Source organism: Pseudoliparis swirei, unplaced genomic scaffold (genome assembly GCF_029220125.1).
Source record: "Pseudoliparis swirei isolate HS2019 ecotype Mariana Trench unplaced genomic scaffold, NWPU_hadal_v1 hadal_29, whole genome shotgun sequence".
NCBI lineage: Eukaryota > Metazoa > Chordata > Actinopteri > Perciformes > Liparidae > Pseudoliparis > Pseudoliparis swirei.
In genome coordinates, this window is record NW_026613265.1 from 107501 (window position 1) to 125688 (window position 18188).

The 18188-nt window shown below is 57.0% G+C and overlaps 1 protein-coding gene across 1 annotated transcript in view; it reads left to right on the top strand.

Annotated features, from left to right (window-relative positions):
- Window positions 1-12408, top strand: part of LOC130191239 (spectrin beta chain, non-erythrocytic 1-like) — a 14221-nt gene extending 1813 nt beyond the window's left edge. Inside the window, exons 6-28 of the mRNA XM_056410899.1 lie at window positions 637-749; window positions 2726-2913; window positions 2988-3105; window positions 3462-3620; window positions 3698-4000; window positions 4076-4229; window positions 4369-5239; window positions 5307-5447; window positions 5560-6316; window positions 6547-6749; window positions 6877-6967; window positions 7051-7197; window positions 7277-7540; window positions 7772-7996; window positions 8540-8629; window positions 8711-8971; window positions 9089-9219; window positions 9679-9883; window positions 9950-10324; window positions 10405-10649; window positions 10714-10852; window positions 12102-12207; window positions 12320-12408. Coding sequence (XP_056266874.1) covers window positions 637-749; window positions 2726-2913; window positions 2988-3105; window positions 3462-3620; window positions 3698-4000; window positions 4076-4229; window positions 4369-5239; window positions 5307-5447; window positions 5560-6316; window positions 6547-6749; window positions 6877-6967; window positions 7051-7197; window positions 7277-7540; window positions 7772-7996; window positions 8540-8629; window positions 8711-8971; window positions 9089-9219; window positions 9679-9883; window positions 9950-10324; window positions 10405-10649; window positions 10714-10852; window positions 12102-12200 — 5279 coding nt within the window. The 3' untranslated portion in view covers window positions 12201-12207; window positions 12320-12408. The remainder of the gene's footprint in view (window positions 1-636; window positions 750-2725; window positions 2914-2987; window positions 3106-3461; window positions 3621-3697; window positions 4001-4075; window positions 4230-4368; window positions 5240-5306; window positions 5448-5559; window positions 6317-6546; window positions 6750-6876; window positions 6968-7050; window positions 7198-7276; window positions 7541-7771; window positions 7997-8539; window positions 8630-8710; window positions 8972-9088; window positions 9220-9678; window positions 9884-9949; window positions 10325-10404; window positions 10650-10713; window positions 10853-12101; window positions 12208-12319) is intronic.
- Window positions 12409-18188: the final 5780 nt, after the last annotated feature.

Consider the following 18188-nt stretch of genomic DNA (forward strand, 5'->3'; position numbering starts at 1 on the left):
CACAGCCAGCTTAACTAAGCCTGAACACAGCCCGCTTAACTAAGCCTGAACACAGCCAGTTTAACTAAGCCTGAACACAGCCCGCTTAACTAAGCCTGAACACAGCCCGCTTAACTAAGCCTGAACACAGCCAGCTTAACTAAGCCTGAACACAGCCCGCTTAACTAAGCCTGAACACAGCCAGCTTAACTAAGCCTGAACACAGCCAGCTTAACTAAGCCTGAACACAGCCAGCAACTAAGCCTGAACACAGCCAGCTTAACTAAGCCTGAACACAGCCAGCAACTAAGCCTGAACACAGCCCGCTTAACTAAGCCTGAACACAGCCCGCTTAACTAAGCCTGAACACAGCCAGCTTAACTAAGCCTGAACACAGCCCGCTTAACTAAGCCTGAACACAGCCAGCTTAACTAAGCCTGAACACAGCCAGCTTAACTAAGCCTGAACACAGCCGGCAACTAAGCCTGAACACAGCCAGCTTAACTAAGCCTGAACACAGCCCGCTTAACTAAGCCTGAACACAGCCAGCTTAACTAAGCCTGAACACAGCCCGCTTAACTAAGCCTGAACACAGCCAGCTTAATTAAACCTGAAACCCAGCCGGTTTAACTAAACCCGACCTGTTTGACGTTGTAGATATCAGCGTGGACCATCCGGATGAGAAGTCGGTCATCACCTACGTGGTGACCTACTACCACTACTTCTCCAAGATGAAGGCCCTGAAGGTCGAGGGCAAACGCATCGGGAAGGTCAGATCACATGTACCGAGATAAACCTGACTCAATGGATCACATGATGATAAACCTGACTCAATGGATCACATGATGATAAACCTGACTTAATGGATCACATGATGATAAACCTGACTCAATGGATCACATGATGATAAACCTGACTCAATGGGTCACATGATGTATTCAATTCAATTCAGTTTATTTGTATAGCCCAATTTCACAAATTACAAATTTGTCTGGGAGTGCTTTACAATCTGTACACATAGACATCCCTGCCCCAAAACCTCACATCGGACCAGGAAAAACTCCCAAATAACCCTTCAGGGGGGAAAAAAGGGAAGAAACCTGCAGGAGAGAACAGAGGAGGATCCCTCTCCAGGATGGACAGAACAATAGATGTAATGTGTACAGAAGGACAGATTTAGAGTTAAAATACATTCAATGAATATGACAGAGTGTATGAATAGTTCATAGTAGGCATATTCCACGATGGAGACCTCCACGATCCATCAGGCAGATGGCGGTGGGGAGGAGGAGTGGGCGGAGTCTCAACAGTGGGCGGAGTCTCAACAGGACAGTGGCGTAGTCAGGAGCAGGAATTCCACGACCCAGACCTCGATGATCCATCAGCAGATAGGATCTATATCGTCTCATAGGGTCCGATGACCCCATGAGACATGAAGTCACAAGGACTCCGGGGAGAAAGCAGAGTTAGTAACGTGTGATTGAGAGATGAACATTCATCCTTAAGGAGAGAGGAGAGGAGATAGGTACTCAGTGCATCCTAAACGTCCCCCGGCAGCTATAAGCCTATAGCAGCATATCAAGGGGCTGGACCAGGGCAAACCTGATTCAGCCCTAACTATAAGCTCTGTCAAAGAGGAAGGTCTTAAGTCTACTCTTAAACGAGGTGACTGTGTCTGCCTCCCGGACTGAAATTGGAAGCTGGTTCCATAAAAGAGGAGCTTGATATATCTCGTTAACCTGACTCAATACATCACAGGATGTATCTAGTTAACCTAACTCAATGGAACACATGATGTATCTAGTTAACCTGACATGATGGATCTCGTTAACCTGACTCAATACATCACAGGATGGCTCTAGTTAACCTGACTCAATGGAACACATGATGTATCTAGTTAACCTGACATGATGGATCTCGTTAACCTGACTCAATACATCACAGGATGGATCTAGTTAACCTGACTCAATGGAACACATGATGTATCTAGTTAACCTGACATGATGGATCTCGTTAACCTGACTCAATACATCACAGGATGGATCTAGTTAACCTGACTCAATGGATCACATGATGTATCTAGTTAACCTGACATGATGGATCTCGTTAACCTGACTCAATACATCACAGGATGGATCTAGTTAACCTGACTCAATGGATCACATGATGTATCTAGTTAACCTGACATGATGGATCTAGTTAACCTGACTCAATGGAACACATGATGTATCTAGTTAACCTGACATGATGGATCTCGTTAACCTGACTCAATGGAACACATGATGTATCTAGTTAACCTGACTCAATACATCACAGGATGGATCTAGTTAACCTGACTCAATGGAACACATGATGTATCTAGTTAACCTGACATGATGGATCTAGTTAACCTGACTCAATGGAACACATGATGTATCTAGTTAACCTGACATGATGGATCTCGTTAACCTGACTCAATACATCACAGGATGGATCTAGTTAACCTGACTCAATGGAACACATGATGTATCTAGTTAACCTGACATGATGGAGCTAGTTAACCTGACTCAATGGAACACATGATGTATCTAGTTAACCTGACATGATGGATCTCGTTAACCTGACTCAATGGAACACATGATGTATCTAGTTAACCTGACATGATGGATCTCGTTAACCTGACTCAATACATCACAGGATGGATCTAGTTAACCTGACTCAATGGATCACATGATGTATCTAGTTAACCTGACGTCCCTGTGTCCAGGTGCTGGACAATGCCATCGAGACGGAGCTGATGGTGGGGCGGTACGAGTCTCTGGCCTCAGACCTGCTGGAGTGGATCCAGCAGACCGTCGTGATCCTCAACAACAGGAAGTTCTCCAACTCTCTGGTGGGAGTGCAGCAGCAGCTTCAGGCCTTCAACACCTACCGCACGGCGGAGAAACCCCCCAAGTCAGAGCCGTCGGCTTGTAGCTCCGCCCTCAATCCGAGCTGCTCCTCCTCTAACTCTCGCCCTCTGGTCTCAGGTTCACAGAGAAGGGGAACCTGGAGGTTCTCCTGTTCACCATCCAGAGCAAGATGAGAGCCAACAACCAGAAGGTCTACATGCCGCGGGAGGGAACGCTGCTCTCAGACATCAACAAGGTGAGAGCTGCTGCACCTCTCATCTGTTCTTAGAGACTATGCAGGTAGCAGCTCCTCCATGTGACGAGCAGCTGGAGATCTTTGGCTCTGTAACTTGAAGCTTGATGAACTCAACATGAGCTCAGAGGAAGACGTCCTACAGGCCTCCACCCCCGAGTCTAGTATCCAATAGTACTGAACTCCATTACACTCGAGAACAGATTCTTCTTGGATTGAATTGAGGAAACTGAAGACGGAGCTCTCGACCCGAGCCAGACTCTCAGGGACTGAGGACCGTTGGCTTGTAGCATCAGTTCATTCAGTCGGTAGCGGCTCCGCAGAGCTCGCTAACTAAGAGGTGATGTGTTCTCCGGCAGGCCTGGGAGCGCCTGGAGAAGGCGGAGCACGAGAGGGAGCTGGCTCTGAGGGCGGAGCTGATTCGTCAAGAGAAACTGGAACAACTCGCCAGACGCTTCGACCGCAAGGCGGCCATGAGAGAGACCTGGCTGAGTGAGAACCAGAGGCTGGTGTCGCAGGTGAGAGGCGAGCTGCTCCTCGCTGCGGCGGCTGAAGGTGAAGTGTGTTTCATGAGCGCCGCCGCCTTTCTCTCCAGGACAACTTTGGGTTTGACCTCCAGGCCGTGGACGCGGCCACCAAGAAGCACGAGGCGATAGAGACGGACATCGCGGCGTACGAGGAGCGCGTCTCGGCCGTGGTCTCCGTGGCCAGGGAGCTGGAGGCGGAGCAATACCACGACATCAAACGCATCACGGCCAGGAAGGACAACGTGATCCGGCTGTGGGAGTACCTGCTGGAGCTGCTGAAGGCCCGCAGGCAGAGACTGGAGATGAACCTGGGCCTGCAGAGAGTGTTCCAGGAGATGCTCTACATCATGGACTGGATGGACGAGATGAAGGTACGCTGAGGGAGCAAAGCCCCACATGGTGATCTCTGCCCTCCTCACTAGTGTCTGCTTGTCTTTGGTCTCCAGATGTTGCTGCTGTCTCAGGATTATGGGAAACACCTGCTGGGCGTGGAGGACCTGCTTCAGAAACACACCCTGGTGGAGGCAGACATCTCCATCCAGGCTGACCGGGTGAAGGCAGTCGGCACCAACGCCACCAAGTACTCCATCGGCGACGCCGGTGAGCGGCCGTCCTGTTTGGTGGTTTTATTCATCAGTTACTTGTTGGTTTGTTTTCTCGAATCATTTCCTCACGAGGAGCAAAGTGAAGAACAAGACCTCCATCAGCTGAGTCCTCATACTGGTGTGTTCCTGTCCAGGCTACAAGCCCTGCGACCCTCAGGTCATCCAGGGCCGCGTCTCCCACCTGGAGTTCTGCTACCAGGAGCTCACCCAGCTCGCCGCTGAGCGCCGCGCCCACCTGGAGGAGTCCCGCCGTCTCTGGAAGTTCTTCTGGGAGATGGCTGAAGAGGAAGGCTGGATCTGTGAGAAGGAGCAGATCCTGTCCTCCGTGGAGCGCGGCAAGGACCTGACGGGGGTGCTCCGCCTCCTCAGCCAGCACCGCGCCCTCGAGGACGAGATGAGCGGCCGCGCCGGCCACCTCAAGCACTCCGTTGCAGAGGGCCAGGTCATGGTGCAGACCGACCACTTCGCCGCCGCCCGGATCCAGGAGCGCATCGACGACCTGCAGGCTCAGTGGGCGGCGCTGGAGCGGCTGGCGGCGCTGAGGAGGAGGAGGCTGGAGGAGGCGCTGGCGCTGCACCAGTTCCAGGCCGATGCGGACGATGTCGACGCCTTGACGCTGGACGCCCTGCGTATCGTCTCCAGCGGAGAGACGGGCCATGATGAGTTCTCCACCCTGGCCCTCTTCAGGAAGCACAAGGATGCGGCGGCAGAGGTGGCCAGCTACCGGCCGGTCATCGACTCGCTCCGCGAGCAGGCGGCCTCGCTGCCTCGAGAGGAGGCCGAGTCAGAGGAGGTGCGTGGACGTCTGGCTGGCATCGAGGAGCGCCACAAGGAGGTCACGGCGCTGACCAAGCTGAGGAAGCAGGCGCTGCAAGATGCCCTGGCACTCTACAAAATGTTCAGCGAGGTCAACGCCTGCGAGGTCTGGATCGACGAGAAGGAGCAGTGGCTCAACAGCATGGAGATCCCAGAGAAGTTGGAGGACCTTGAAGTGGTCCAGCACAGGTAGGACTACAAGAGTCTGCATCCGTCTCTAGCAGCCAGCACTGTCTTCACGTGGTCTCCTCGGCAGGTTTGAGAGTCTGGAGCCGGAGATGAACAACCAGGCATCTCGTGTTGCTGTGGTGAACCAGATCGCTCGGCAGCTGATGCACAACGGCCACCCGAGTGAAAAGGACATCATCAAAACCCAGCAGGACAAACTCAACAACAGGTAGAAACGGATTGAACATGTAACAGCTAACACATTAAGACTCAGTCCGTTTGTCCTCACCATGAAACTGTTTGTGACCGTGGACTGGGATGATCCTATCCTCTACTTCTAGGTGGAGCCAGTTCCGAGATCTGTTAGACCAGAAGAAAGAGTCCCTGAACTCGGCTCTGGGTGTGCAGAACTACCACCTCGACTGCAACGAGACCAAGTCCTGGATCAAAGAGAAGACCAAAGTCATCGAGTCCACCCAGGAGCTGGGTAACGACCTCACTGGCGTCATGGCCCTGCAGCGCAAGCTGACCGGTATGGAGCGTGACCTGGCTGCCATCGAGGACAAGCTGGGCGGCCTGCGGGGCGAAGCCCAGCAGCTGGCAGAGGAGCACCCCGACCAGGCAAAGGCCATCACCGGCCGGCTGGCTGAGACCACCGGCGTCTGGGAGGAAATGAAGAACACTCTGAAGACCCGCGAGGAGTCACTGGGCGAGGCCAGGAAGCTGCAGCAGTTTTTGCGCGAGCTGGATGACTTCCAGTCGTGGCTGTCTCGCACTCAGACAGCCATCGCCTCGGAGGACATGGCCAACACGCTGGCCGAGGCCGAGAAGCTCATGGCCCAGCACCAAGGCATCAAGAACGAGATCCAGAACTACGAAGAGGACTACCAGAAGATGCGGGACATGGGGGACATGGTGACGCGGGGCCAGACGGACGCACAGCACATGTTCCTTCATCAGAGGCTGCAGGCGCTCGACACCGGCTGGAACGAGCTGCACAAGATGTGGGAGAACCGACAGAAGCTGCTGTCCCAGTCCCATGCCTACCAGCTGTTCCTCAGGGACACCAAGCAGGCAGAGGCCTTCCTCAACAACCAGGTAACCCTCCTGGATTGGACCCTGTGATGCATTCACTTGTGACCGGAGATCCTGATCTGAGGGATGGGCTGTATGTCAGGTCCTCAGAGGACCAGCAGCACTGAACACGGCTACAGATAGGTGCAGATGTCCAGAAGAACAACCCTGAACACTTAATAATGACCTTCTGACCGCTCCTCATGAACCCTGGCACCTCTAGTGGTACTGAACTTCGTGTCCTCACCCCACAGGAGTACGTCCTGGCTCATACCGAGATGCCCGCCACGCTCCAGGGCGCGGAGGCCGCCATTAAGAAGCAGGAGGACTTCATGACCACCATGGATGCCAACGAAGACAAGATCAACGGCGTGGTGGAGGCCGGCCGGCGGCTGGCCGGCACCGGAAACATCAACGGCGAGCGCATCCAGGAGAGAGTCGCTTCCATCGACGACAGGTGGAGATCACACTCCACACATGGTGGACCAATAGCAGCTCCCCGTGGTGCTTCTCTGTAGACCTACTGGAGGGTTCAGTGAGGTCACTGTTGGCGTCTTGATCTGACCTCGTCCTCCATGTTTCAGACACAAGAAGAACCGGGAGGCTGCGGTGGAGCTGCTCATGAGGCTGAAGGACAACAGAGACCTGCAGAAGTTCCTGCAGGACTGCCAGGAGGTTGGTGTCGTTGCTCGATGACCGAGGTATCGATGTATGGATCCCAGGTCAGGACCCTGATGACCTCTCGTGTTTGTGTCCAGCTGTCTCTGTGGATCAATGAGAAGATGCTCACGGCCCAGGACATGACCTACGACGAGGCCAGGAACCTGCACAGCAAGTGGCTGAAGCACCAGGCCTTCATGGCCGAGCTGCAGGCCAACAAGGAGTGGCTGGACAAGAACCAGAAGGTCGGTGGTCTGGACCCGGTTCCGGCAGCTCTCCACAGACACGCCGAGGCTGACGGAGCTTTGGTCGGTGTGACTGCAGGACGGGATGCTGCTGGTGTCCGAGAAGCCGGAGACGGAGGCGGTGGTGAAGGAGAAGATGGCGGCACTGCACGCCATGTGGGAGGAGCTAGAGTCGACCACGCAGACCAAAGCTCAGTGTCTGTTCGACGCCAACAAGTCGGAGCTGTTCACGCAGAGCTGCGCCGACCTGGACAAGTGGATGGGAGGCCTGGAGGGTCAGATCCAGTCCGAGGACCACGGCAATGACCTGACCTCCGTCAACATCCTGCTGAAGAAGCAACAGGTACGCTGACGGAGGAAGTCCCTCGGGATCCACACCCGTCACGAGCCCTCTTCCGGAGGCTCTTCACTCGGGTACTTATACACTGTAATACTGCCTCATGCGTACTAATACTGCAGGCGTAGTACTTCTTTCTTCACTGAAACTGAGCAGTACTACTGAGTATCTACATGATCAAAGAGTCGTAGTGCTATCAGTACGAGGACTACCAGGACTACTGCGATCGTCCTGCAGATGCTGGAGAAGCAGGTGGAGGTGCGGCAGAAGGAGGTGGTGGAGCTGCAGACCCAGGTGAAGGCTCTGGGGCAGGAGGGGAAGGACCCGGAGGAGGTAGACGGGCGGAGGCAGCTGGTGGAGATGAAGTTCCAGGAGCTGCTGGAGCCGCTTCGCCAGCGCAAGAACGTCCTGGTGGAGTCGAGAGAAGTTTACCAGTTCAACCGAGACGTGGAAGACGAGATTGTGAGTAGAGGACACGTACTCGTCTCGTAGAAGTCCTCTAGGAGAAGTCCTCTAGGAGAAGTCCTCTCGTAGAAGTCCTCTAGTAGAAGTCCTCTAGTGGAAGTCCTCTCGTAGAAGTCCTCTCGTAGAAGTCCTCTAGTAGAAGTCCTCTAGGAGAAGTCCTCTCGTAGAAGTCCTCTAGGAGAAGTCCTCTAGGAGAAGTCCTCTCGTAGAAGTCCTCTAGTAGAAGTCCTCTAGTAGAAGTCCTCTAGTAGAAGTCCTCTCGTAGAAGTCCTCTCGTAGAAGTCCTCTCGTAGAAGTCCTCTCGTAGAAGTCCTCTAGTAGAAGTCCTCTCGTAGAAGTCCTCTCGTAGAAGTCCTCTCGTAGAAGTCCTCTCGTAGAAGTCCTCCCGTAGAAGTCCTCTAGTGGAAGTCCTCTCGTAGAAGTCCTCTAGTTGAAGTCCTCTAGTAGAAGTCCTCTCGTAGAAGTCCTCTCGTAGAAGTCCTCTCGTAGAAGTCCTCTCGTAGAAGTCCTCTCGTAGAAGTCCTTGTGTGTGTCTTCCAGCTGTGGGTTCAGGAGAGGATGGCCGTCGCCACATCCTCTGACCACGGACACAACCTGCAGACGGTCCAGCTGCTCATCAAGAAGAACCAGGTGAGTCCTGTAGACCTGGATCAGGTCTCAGATACCTGGAGGTCCAGGAGTCTTCTAGATCTGTTGTCGCCTCCTCTTCAGACCCTGCAGAAGGAGGTCCAGGGCCACCAGCCTCGTATCAACGGCATCCTGCAGCGCAGCCAGAGCCTCTTGAAGGACGAGACCCGGCGGCGCCAGGCCGACCTGCAGCAGCTGTGGGGGCGGCTGACGGAGGAGGTGGAGCTTCGGCACGGCCGGCTGGAGGAGGCGCACAAAGCCCAGCAGTACTACTTTGACGCCGCCGAGGCCGAGGCCTGGATGAGCGAGCAGGAGCTGTACATGATGTCAGAGGAGAAGGCCAAGGTGTGTGGGGGAGGGGCATCCGGTCGTCACATGGGCCTCATCAAGTAGAGCTGTGATTGGTTATATTGAGGCCCCTCCTTCTCCACGGTTCTTCTGAAGTCCCTCCTCTGTCCTCAGGACGAGCTGAGCGCCGTCACCATGCAGAAGAAGCACCAGATCGTGGAGCAGGCGGTGGAGGACTACGCCGAGACGGTCCACCAGCTGTCCAAGACCAGCAGAGGCCTGGTGGCCCACGGGCACCCCGAGAGGTGTGTGTGTGTGTGTGACCACGAGCTCCCTGGACTACCTGTGTGTGTGTGTGTGTGACCACGAGCTCCCTGGACTACCTGTGTGTGTGTGTGTGTGACCACGAGCTCCCTGGACTACCTGTGTGTGTGTGTGTGTGTGTGACCACGAGCTCCCTGGACTACCTGTGTGTGTGTGTGTGTGTGTGTGTGACCACGAGCTCCCTGGACTACCTGTGTGTGTCTGTTTGTGTGTGTGTGTGTGTGTGACCACTAGCTCCCTGGACTACCTGTGTGTGTGTGTGTGTGACCACGAGCTCCCTGGACTACCTGTGTGTGTGTGTGTGTGTGTGTGTGTGACCACTAGCTCCCTGGACTACCTGTGTGTGTGTGTGTGTGTTGACTACTAGCTCCCTGGACTACCTGTGTGTGTGTTGATAACTAGCTCCCTGTACTACGTGTGTGTGTGTGTGTGTGTGTCAGTGAGCGAATCAGCATGCGTCAATCCCAGGTGGATAAGTTGTACGCTGGCCTGAAGGACCTATCAGAGGAGAGGCGGGGCAAACTGGACGAGAGGCTCCGCCTCTTCCAGCTGAACCGGGAGGTGGACGACCTGGAGCAGTGGATCGCTGAGCGGGAGGTGGTGGCCGGGTCTCACGAGCTGGGGCAGGACTACGAGCACGTGACGGTGCGTCCATCAGTCCTGCAAACTGTCGTCTGGTGTTCGGCCCTGACCCCTGACCCCTGTGTTCAGATGTTGCAGGAGCGTTTCCGTGAGTTTGCTCGGGACACCGGGAACATCGGCCAAGAGCGCGTGGACGCCGTCAACCGCCTGGCGGACGAGCTGATCAACGCCGGCCACGGCGACGCGGCCACGGTGGCGGAGTGGAAGGACGGGCTGAACGAGGCCTGGGCCGACCTGCTGGAGCTCATCGACACCAGGACGCAGATCCTAGCCGCCTCCTTCGAGCTCCACAAGTTCTACCAGGACGCCAAGGAGATCCTGGGCCGCGTGCTGGACAAGCAGCAGAAGCTGCCGGAGGAGGCGGGCCGCGACCAGAACACGGTGGACGCGCTGCAGAGGATGCACAGCACCTTCCAACACGACATCCAGGCCCTGGGGACGCAGGTCGGTCACTCCTCCCTCACGGGGTCCCAGCCGCTCCCTCCCGGAGGGGCGTGCCCTCTGACCTCTGACCCCATGTGCAGGTGAGGCAGCTGCAGGAGGACGCGGTGCGCCTGCAGTCGGCGTATGCCGGAGACAAAGCCGACGACATCCAGCGGCGGGAGAGCGAGGTGCTGGAGGCCTGGAGGGGTCTGCTGGAGGCCTGCGATGGACGCAGGCTCCGCCTCCTCGACACCGGAGACAAGTTCAGGTTCTTCAGCATGGTCCGAGACCTCCTGCTGTGGATGGACGACGTGATCCGGCTTATCGAGGCCCAGGAGAATCCCAGGTAGGCCGAGTCCCGGTCGCCCCGCGGGCCTCCTGAGCCCTGGGCTGACGGTGTCTGTGTGCAGAGACGTGTCGTCGGTGGAGCTGCTGATGAACAACCACCAGGGCACCAAGGCCGAGGTCGACGCCCGGAACCACAGCTTCAGCTCCTGCATCGAGCTGGGAAAGAGCCTGCTGGCCCGCAGGCACTACGCCTCGGAGGAGGTGAGGGCGGAGCAGCTGGAGCGGGTGGAGCAGGGGGAGCGGGTGGAGCAGGTGGAGCGGGTGGAGCAGGGGGAGCGGGTGGAGCGGGTGGAGCGGGTGGAGCGGGGGGAGCAGGTGGAGCGGGTGGAGAAGGGGGAGCGGGTGGAGCAGGTGGAGCGGGGGGAGCAGGTGGAGCGGGTGGAGCGGGTGGAGAAGGGGGAGCGGGTGGAGCAGGTGGAGCGGGGTGAGCAGGGGGAGCGGGTGGAGCAGGGGGAGCGGGTGGAGCGGGTGGAGCAGGGGGAGCGGGTGGAGCAGGTGGAGAAGGTGGAGCAGGGGGAGCGGGTGGAGCAGGTGGAGCGGGTGGAGCAGGGGGAGCAGGTGGAGCGGGTTGAGCAGGGGGAGCAGGTGGAGCAGGTGGAGCAGGGGAGCAGGGGGAGCGGGTGGAGCAGGTGGAGTGGGTGGAGCAGGGGGAGCGGGTGGAGCAGGTGGAGCGGGTGGAGAAGGTGGAGCGGGTGGAGCAGGGGGAGCGGGTGGAGCAGGGAGAAGGGAGGCGGGTGGGCAGGTGGAGCAGGGGGCGGGTGGAGCAGGTGGAGCGGGGGGGGCGGGGGGAGCGGGTGGAGCGGGTGGAGTGGGGAACAGGGGAGGCGGGTGGGCGGGTGGAGCAGGGGAGGCGGGTGGAGGCGGGTGGAGCAGGAGGCGGGTTGAGCAGGGGAGGCGGGTGGAGCAGGTGGAGGGGCGGGTGGAGCAGGTGGAGCAGGGGCGGGTGGAGAAGGTGGAGCAGGGAGGCGGGTGGAGCGGGTGGGCGGGTGGAGCAGGGGAGCAGGGGGAGGCGGGGGAGGCGGGTGGGCGGGTGGAGCAGGGGAGGCGGGTTGAGCAGGAGGCGGGTGGGCAGGTGGAGCAGGGGGGGAGCAGGGGAGGCGGGTGGAGCAGGTGGAGGCGGGTGGAGCAGGTGGAGCAGGTGAGCAGGGCGGGTGGAGCAGGGGGAGCAGGGGGAGTGGGTGGAGCAGGGGGAGCGGGTGGAGCGGGTGGAGCAGGGAGGCGGTGGAGCAGGGGGAGCGGGTGGAGAAGGTGGAGCAGGGGAGGTGGAGCAGGTGGAGCGGGTGGAGCAGGTGGAGCGGGTGGAGCAGGGGGAGCGGGTGGAGCAGGGGGAGCGGGTGGAGCGGGTGGAGCAGGGGGAGCGGGTGGAGCAGGTGGAGCAGGGGGAGCGGGTGGAGCAGGGGGAGCGGGTGGAGCAGGTGGAGCATCTGTGTTGACCTGCTGCTCTCCACAGATCAAGGAGAAGCTGCTGCAGCTGACGGACAAGAGGAAGGAGATGATCGACAAGTGGGAGGACCGATGGGAGTGGCTCCGCCTCAGTAAGACTCACTGAGGCCGAGGTCAGAGGTCACGCTGCTCGGCTCCTCGGCTCCTTTCTCCTTCATCCCTTCATACCGACGGCTCGCTCAAAGCACAATACGAATATAAATTGTTGGTTGTCTCCCCCCCCAGTCTTGGAGGTGCACCAGTTCTCTCGGGATGCGGGCGTGGCCGAGGCGTGGCTGCTGGGCCAGGAGCCCTACCTGTCGGGGAGGGAGGTGGGCCGCAGCGTGGACGAGGTGGAGAAGCTCATCAAACGCCACGAGGCCTTCGAGAAGTCCGCCGCCACCTGGGAGGAGCGCTTCTCCGCCCTGGAGAGGCTGACCACGGTGAGCACCGCCCCGACCAGGTGGTGGTGATGTCATAGGAGCTCTCGGCCAATCACAGCTGTCTTCTGTCTTCAGCTGGAGCTGCTGGAGGTGAGGAGGCTGCAGGAGGAAGAGGAGAGGATGAGGAGGCCCCCGACTCCAGAGCCGCTTCTGGTTCAGCAGCAGGAGGAGGAGGAGGCGCAGCAGCCGAGGTGAGAGCTCATTCACTCATTCACTCATTCATTCGTTCACTCGTTCATCAGCTGGGTAAGTGCTGTGTTTCTGTGTTCTAGTGGACTGGTGACCCAGAGCGGAATCCCCTGGGACCAGGACTCTCCCCGGGTCAGTGGTCTCATTGTGACTGTAGAGAGTTGAGGTGGAGCTGGTGGTCTTGTTGACTGTCCCCGTGTGGTCTTGTTGACTGTCCCCTGGTGGTCTTGTTGACACTGTCCCCTGGTGGTCTTGTTGACACTGTCCCCTGGTGGTCTTGTTGACACTGTCCCCTGGTGGTCTTGTTGACACTGTCCCTGTGTGGTCTTGTTGACACTGTCCCTGGTGGTCTTGTTGACACTGTCCCGTGGTCTTGTTGACACTGTCCCTGTGGTCTTGTTGACACTGTCCCCTGGTGGTCTTGTTGACACTGTCCCTGTGTGGTCTTGTTGACACTGTCCCCTGGTGGTCTTGTTGACACTGTCCCCTGGTGGTCTTGTTGACAATGTCCCCGTGTGGTCTTGTTGACACTGTCCCCTGGTGGTCTTGTTGACACTGTCCCCGTGTGGTCTTGTTGACACTGTCCCCGTGTGGTCTTGTTGACACTGTCCCCTGGTGGTCTTGTTGACACTGTCCCCTGGTGGTCTTGTTGACACTGTCCCCTGGTGGTCTTGTTGACACTGTCCCCTGTGGTCTTGTTGACACTGTCCCCTGTGGTCTTGTTGACACTGTCCCTGTGGTCTTGTTGACACTGTCCCCTGGTGGTCTTGTTGACTGTCCCTGGTGGTCTTGTTGACACTGTCCCCTGGTGGTCTTGTTGACACTGTCCCCTGGTGGTCTTGTTGACACTGTCCCCGTGTGGTCTTGTTGACACTGTCCCCTGGTGGTCTTGTTGACACTGTCCCCGTGTGGTCTTGTTGACACTGTCCCCGTGTGGTCTTGTTGACACTGTCCCCGTGTGGTCTTGTTGACACTGTCCCCTGGTGGTCTTGTTGACACTGTCCCCGTGTGGTCTTGTTGACACTGTCCCCTGGTGGTCTTGTTGACACTGTCCCCTGGTGGTCTTGTTGACACTGTCCCCGTGTGGTCTTGTTGACAATGTCCCCGTGTGGTCTTGTTGACACTGTCCCCTGGTGGTCTTGTTGACACTGTCCCCGTGTGGTCTTGTTGACACTGTCCCCTGGTGGTCTTGTTGACTGTCCCCTGGTGGTCTTGTTGACACTGTCCCCTGGTGGTCTTGTTGAATGTCCCCGTGTGGTCTTGTTGACACTGTCCCCTGGTGGTCTTGTTGACTGTCCCCGTGTGGTCTTGTTGACACTGTCCCCTGGTGGTCTTGTTGACACTGTCCCCTGGTGGTCTTGTTGACTGTCCCCTGGTGGTCTTGTTGACTGTCCCCTGGTGGTCTTGTTGACTGTCCCCGTGTGGTCTTGTTGACTGTCCCCGTGTGGTCTTGTTGACACTGTCCCCTGGTGGTCTTGTTGACACTGTCCCCTGGTGGTCTTGTTGACACTGTCCCCTGGTGGTCTTGTTGACACTGTCCCCGTGTGGTCTTGTTGACACTGTCCCCGTGTGGTCTTGTTGACACTGTCCCCTGGTGGTCTTGTTGACACTGTCCCCGTGTGGTCTTGTTGACACTGTCCCCTGGTGGTCTTGTTGACACTGTCCCCTGGTGGTCTTGTTGACACTGTCCCCTGGTGGTCTTGTTGACACTGTCCCCGTGTGGTCTTGTTGACACTGTCCCCTGGTGGTCTTGTTGACTGTCCCCTGGTGGTCTTGTTGACACTGTCCCCTGGTGGTCTTGTTGACACTGTCCCTGTGTGGTCTTGTTGACACTGTCCCCTGGTGGTCTTGTTGACACTGTCCCCTGGTGGTCTTGTTGACACTGTCCCCTGGTGGTCTTGTTGACACTGTCCCCTGGTGGTCTTGTTGACACTGTCCCCGTGTGGTCTTGTTGACACTGTCCCCTGGTGGTCTTGTTGACACTGTCTCCGTGTGGTCTTGTTGACACTGTCTCCGTGTGGTCTTGTTGACACTGTCTCCGTGTGGTCTTGTTGACACTGTCCCCGTGTGGTCTTGTTGACTGTCCCCTGGTGGTCTTGTTGACACTGTCTCCGTGTGGTCTTGTTGACACTGTCCCCGTGTGGTTCTGGTTGACACTGTCCCGTGTGGCGGCGCTGATCTGGTGAGCAGTGTCGTGCGGGAGCTCAGGGGCAGCTCGGCTCCCCGAGCTCCGGCAGGAAGAGTAAGACCAGCCAGTCGTCCACGTTGGCCTCCAGGAACCAAGACCAGGACCAGGACCAGGACTCGGGCTCACAGCTGGAGGGACTCCTACACCGCAAACACGAGTGGGAGGCCCCAAACAAGAAGGCCTCCAACAGGTAACCTCACACAGACCCCCTGACCTCCTGACCCCCTGACCCTGACCCTCCTGACCCTCTGACCACCTGATCCCTTGACCCTCTAACCCTCTGACCTCCTCACCCTCTGACCCCTGACCCTCAGGTCGTGGCACCACGTGTACTGCGTGCTCCGGCCCCAGGAGGTGTGTTTCTACAAGGACAGCAGGGCGGCGGCTCAGGGCGTCCTCTACCACGGAGAGGCCCCGCGGAGCCTGAGGGAGGCAGCCTGCAGCGTGGCCGCCGACTACAAGAAGAAGAAGCACGTCTTCAAGCTCCGGTACCGGGTCGCTCTTCTTCACGCTCATTATCACAGTCTTCATCACACTCATCATCACGCTCTTCATCAGTCTTCATCACGCTCTTCATCAGTCTTCATCACACTCTTCATCACGCTCTTCATCACGCTGTTCATCACATTCTTCATCAGTCTTCATCACACTCTTCATCATGCTCTTCATCAGTCTTCATCACACTCTTCATCACGTTCTTCATGACACTCATTATCACACTCATCATCACACTCTTCATCAGTCTTCATGACACTCATCGTCACGACACTCATCGTCACGCTCTTCATCACGCTCTTCATCAGTCTTCATCACACTCTTCCTCTTTGTTTCAGAGTCACGGATGGAAACGAGTTTCTGTTTCAAGCCAAAGATGAAGTGAGTTTCTGAGTTACTGCAGTAAAAGTAAAACCACCAGTACTACCACTAGTACCACCAGTACCACAAGTAATATCACCAGTACTACCGCCAGTACAAGTAATACCACAAGTAATATCACTAGTACTACCACCAGTTCCACAAGTAATACCACCAGTAGTACCACAAGTAATATCACTAGTACTACCACCAGTTCCACAAGTAATACCACCAGTAGTACCACTAGTACTACCGCCAGTAAAAGTAAAACCAACAGTACTACCACTAGTACCACCAATACCACAAGTAATATCACCAGTACTACCACCAGTTCCACAAGTAATACCACCAGTATCAATGCAGTAAAGAGTACGATATTCAGTCTAAAGTATCAGGAAGTGGTTCTAAGTGCAGTACTGTGTCGCCCCTGCAGGAGGAGATGAGCACCTGGATCCAGGCCATCCTGAACGCCACCGCCGACCGCTCCGACGCGCAGGACAGCAGCCCCGGCACGCCGGCGTCCGGCCGCGCTCAGACGCTGCCGGCCGGCGTCGCACTCGGCAGCGAGTCGAGTCCCGGCAAGAGAGACAAGGACAAGGACAAGCGCTTCAGTCTGTTCAGCAAGAAGAAACAGTAGGAATCAAACCGGCGGCGGAGCTCCTCTTCACCGCCGGCCGGGAACCAGAGAACCGCTTCAGAGCCTCGGCTTGAGGAAGGTCTTCTCCCAAAGGAACATTAAAGAACCAGCGACTGCATCGCTCGCTCCTCAGAGAAGACCTTCGTGAGGCGAGACTTCACCGTGCGGCGAAACTTCACCCCGCGGCGAGACTTCACCGTGCGGCGAGACTTCACCCCGCGGCGAGACTTCACCGTGCGGCGAGACTTCACCCCGCGGCCCCCACGTTAAAGTTGCGTCTGACGCTCACAAACAGAAAGTTATCCACAAGTTGTGTTTCTGAAGTCTCTAATGTCTAGGTCTAGATTATTGTCAGTAGGATTTAAACAACCTTCCTTTAGCATCGTCATTCAAACAACCGTCACCGCTGATGTCACTGCTGATGTCACCGCTGAGCAGCCAATGACTGAGCTGTGCAGCTGCAGTGGAGAACTGTTTCACCAAAGTGTGCCGGCGGTTGTCTTTGTGTTTTTATATTCCCGGGGTGCTTCTCTCCGTGGGTTCTACGTTGGGGTTCTACGTTGGGGGGTCACGGCGGTTTCCAGAGACGCGTCGTGTAGCTGCTCCAACGTTACAATGTCCTCATCTGGTTTCATCAGACGCGTCGACAGAAACATCTGTTTGTGATGATCGGCTCCGTTTGCCCACGCCATCTCCCACGCCAACCCCCACGCCAACCCCCACGCCATCCCCCACGCCATCTCCCACGCCAACCCCCACGCCATCCCCCACGCCAACCCCCACGCCATCCCCCACGCCGCTCCGCCTTCCCGTCGTTCCTTTGATCTCGGGTTATTGTGCTGAGACGTTGACGCGGCGTCTTCAGTTGGAGAGGACGCCTCCTCGCTCTGCCGTGGGGACCAACGGGACGTTTAGTCGTGATGTTTCACTCTGTGATTTATTTTGTTCTTGAAGCATCGGTCCCCTGGAGGAACACCTGCATGCCTCCTGAAGCTAGACCCTCCTCTGACGGAGACCCTCAGCGGTCCACTTAGCGCTCCATGTTCGCGGCAGCAGACGTGGCTTACCGTCGACATGTATGACGTCATCTTACTGCATCAGAACCATCTATAGGAATGAAGAATATTTAACTGGGTTCGACCCGCGAGGCTTTTCTCATGTACGTCACCTGTAGACCTGAAGCTCTGTCCGATATGTGCGATGTCATTAAAGCTTTTAAACTTTACGCTTGCTGTTCCTCCTTTCCATCGCTCAGCGGCTCTCATCTGAAGACCTTCAGTCCAGGATCGCGGAAGACGAAGATAGAACCAGAAACTGGTTCTGAGGCTTTTAGTCCTGATGGATGGACGAAAACCACAATCTCTACTGCCTGCTCAGGGTCCTCGGGGTCCCCTGAGCAGGTCCTAAACGGTCATCAGCATCTTGGAGGGTCCTGGAGGCGTACAGGTCCTGGAGGGTCCTCAGGGTCCTGGAGAGGTACAGGTCCTGGAGGGTCCTCAGGGTCCTGGAGGCGTACAGGTCCTGGAGGGTCCTCAGGGTCCTGGAGGGTCCTCATGGTCCTGGAGGCGTACAGGTCCTGGAGGGTCCTCAGGGTCCTGGAGGGTCTTCAGGGTCCTGGAGGGTCCTCATGGTCCTGGAGGCGTACAGGTCCTGGAGGGTCCTCAGGGTGCTGGAGAGGTACAGGTCCTGGAGGGTCCTCAGGGTCCTGGAGGCGTACAGGTCCTGGAGGGTCCTGGAGGGTCTTCAGGGTCCTGGAGGGTCCTCATGGTCCTGGAGGCGTACAGGTCCTGGAGGGTCCTCAGG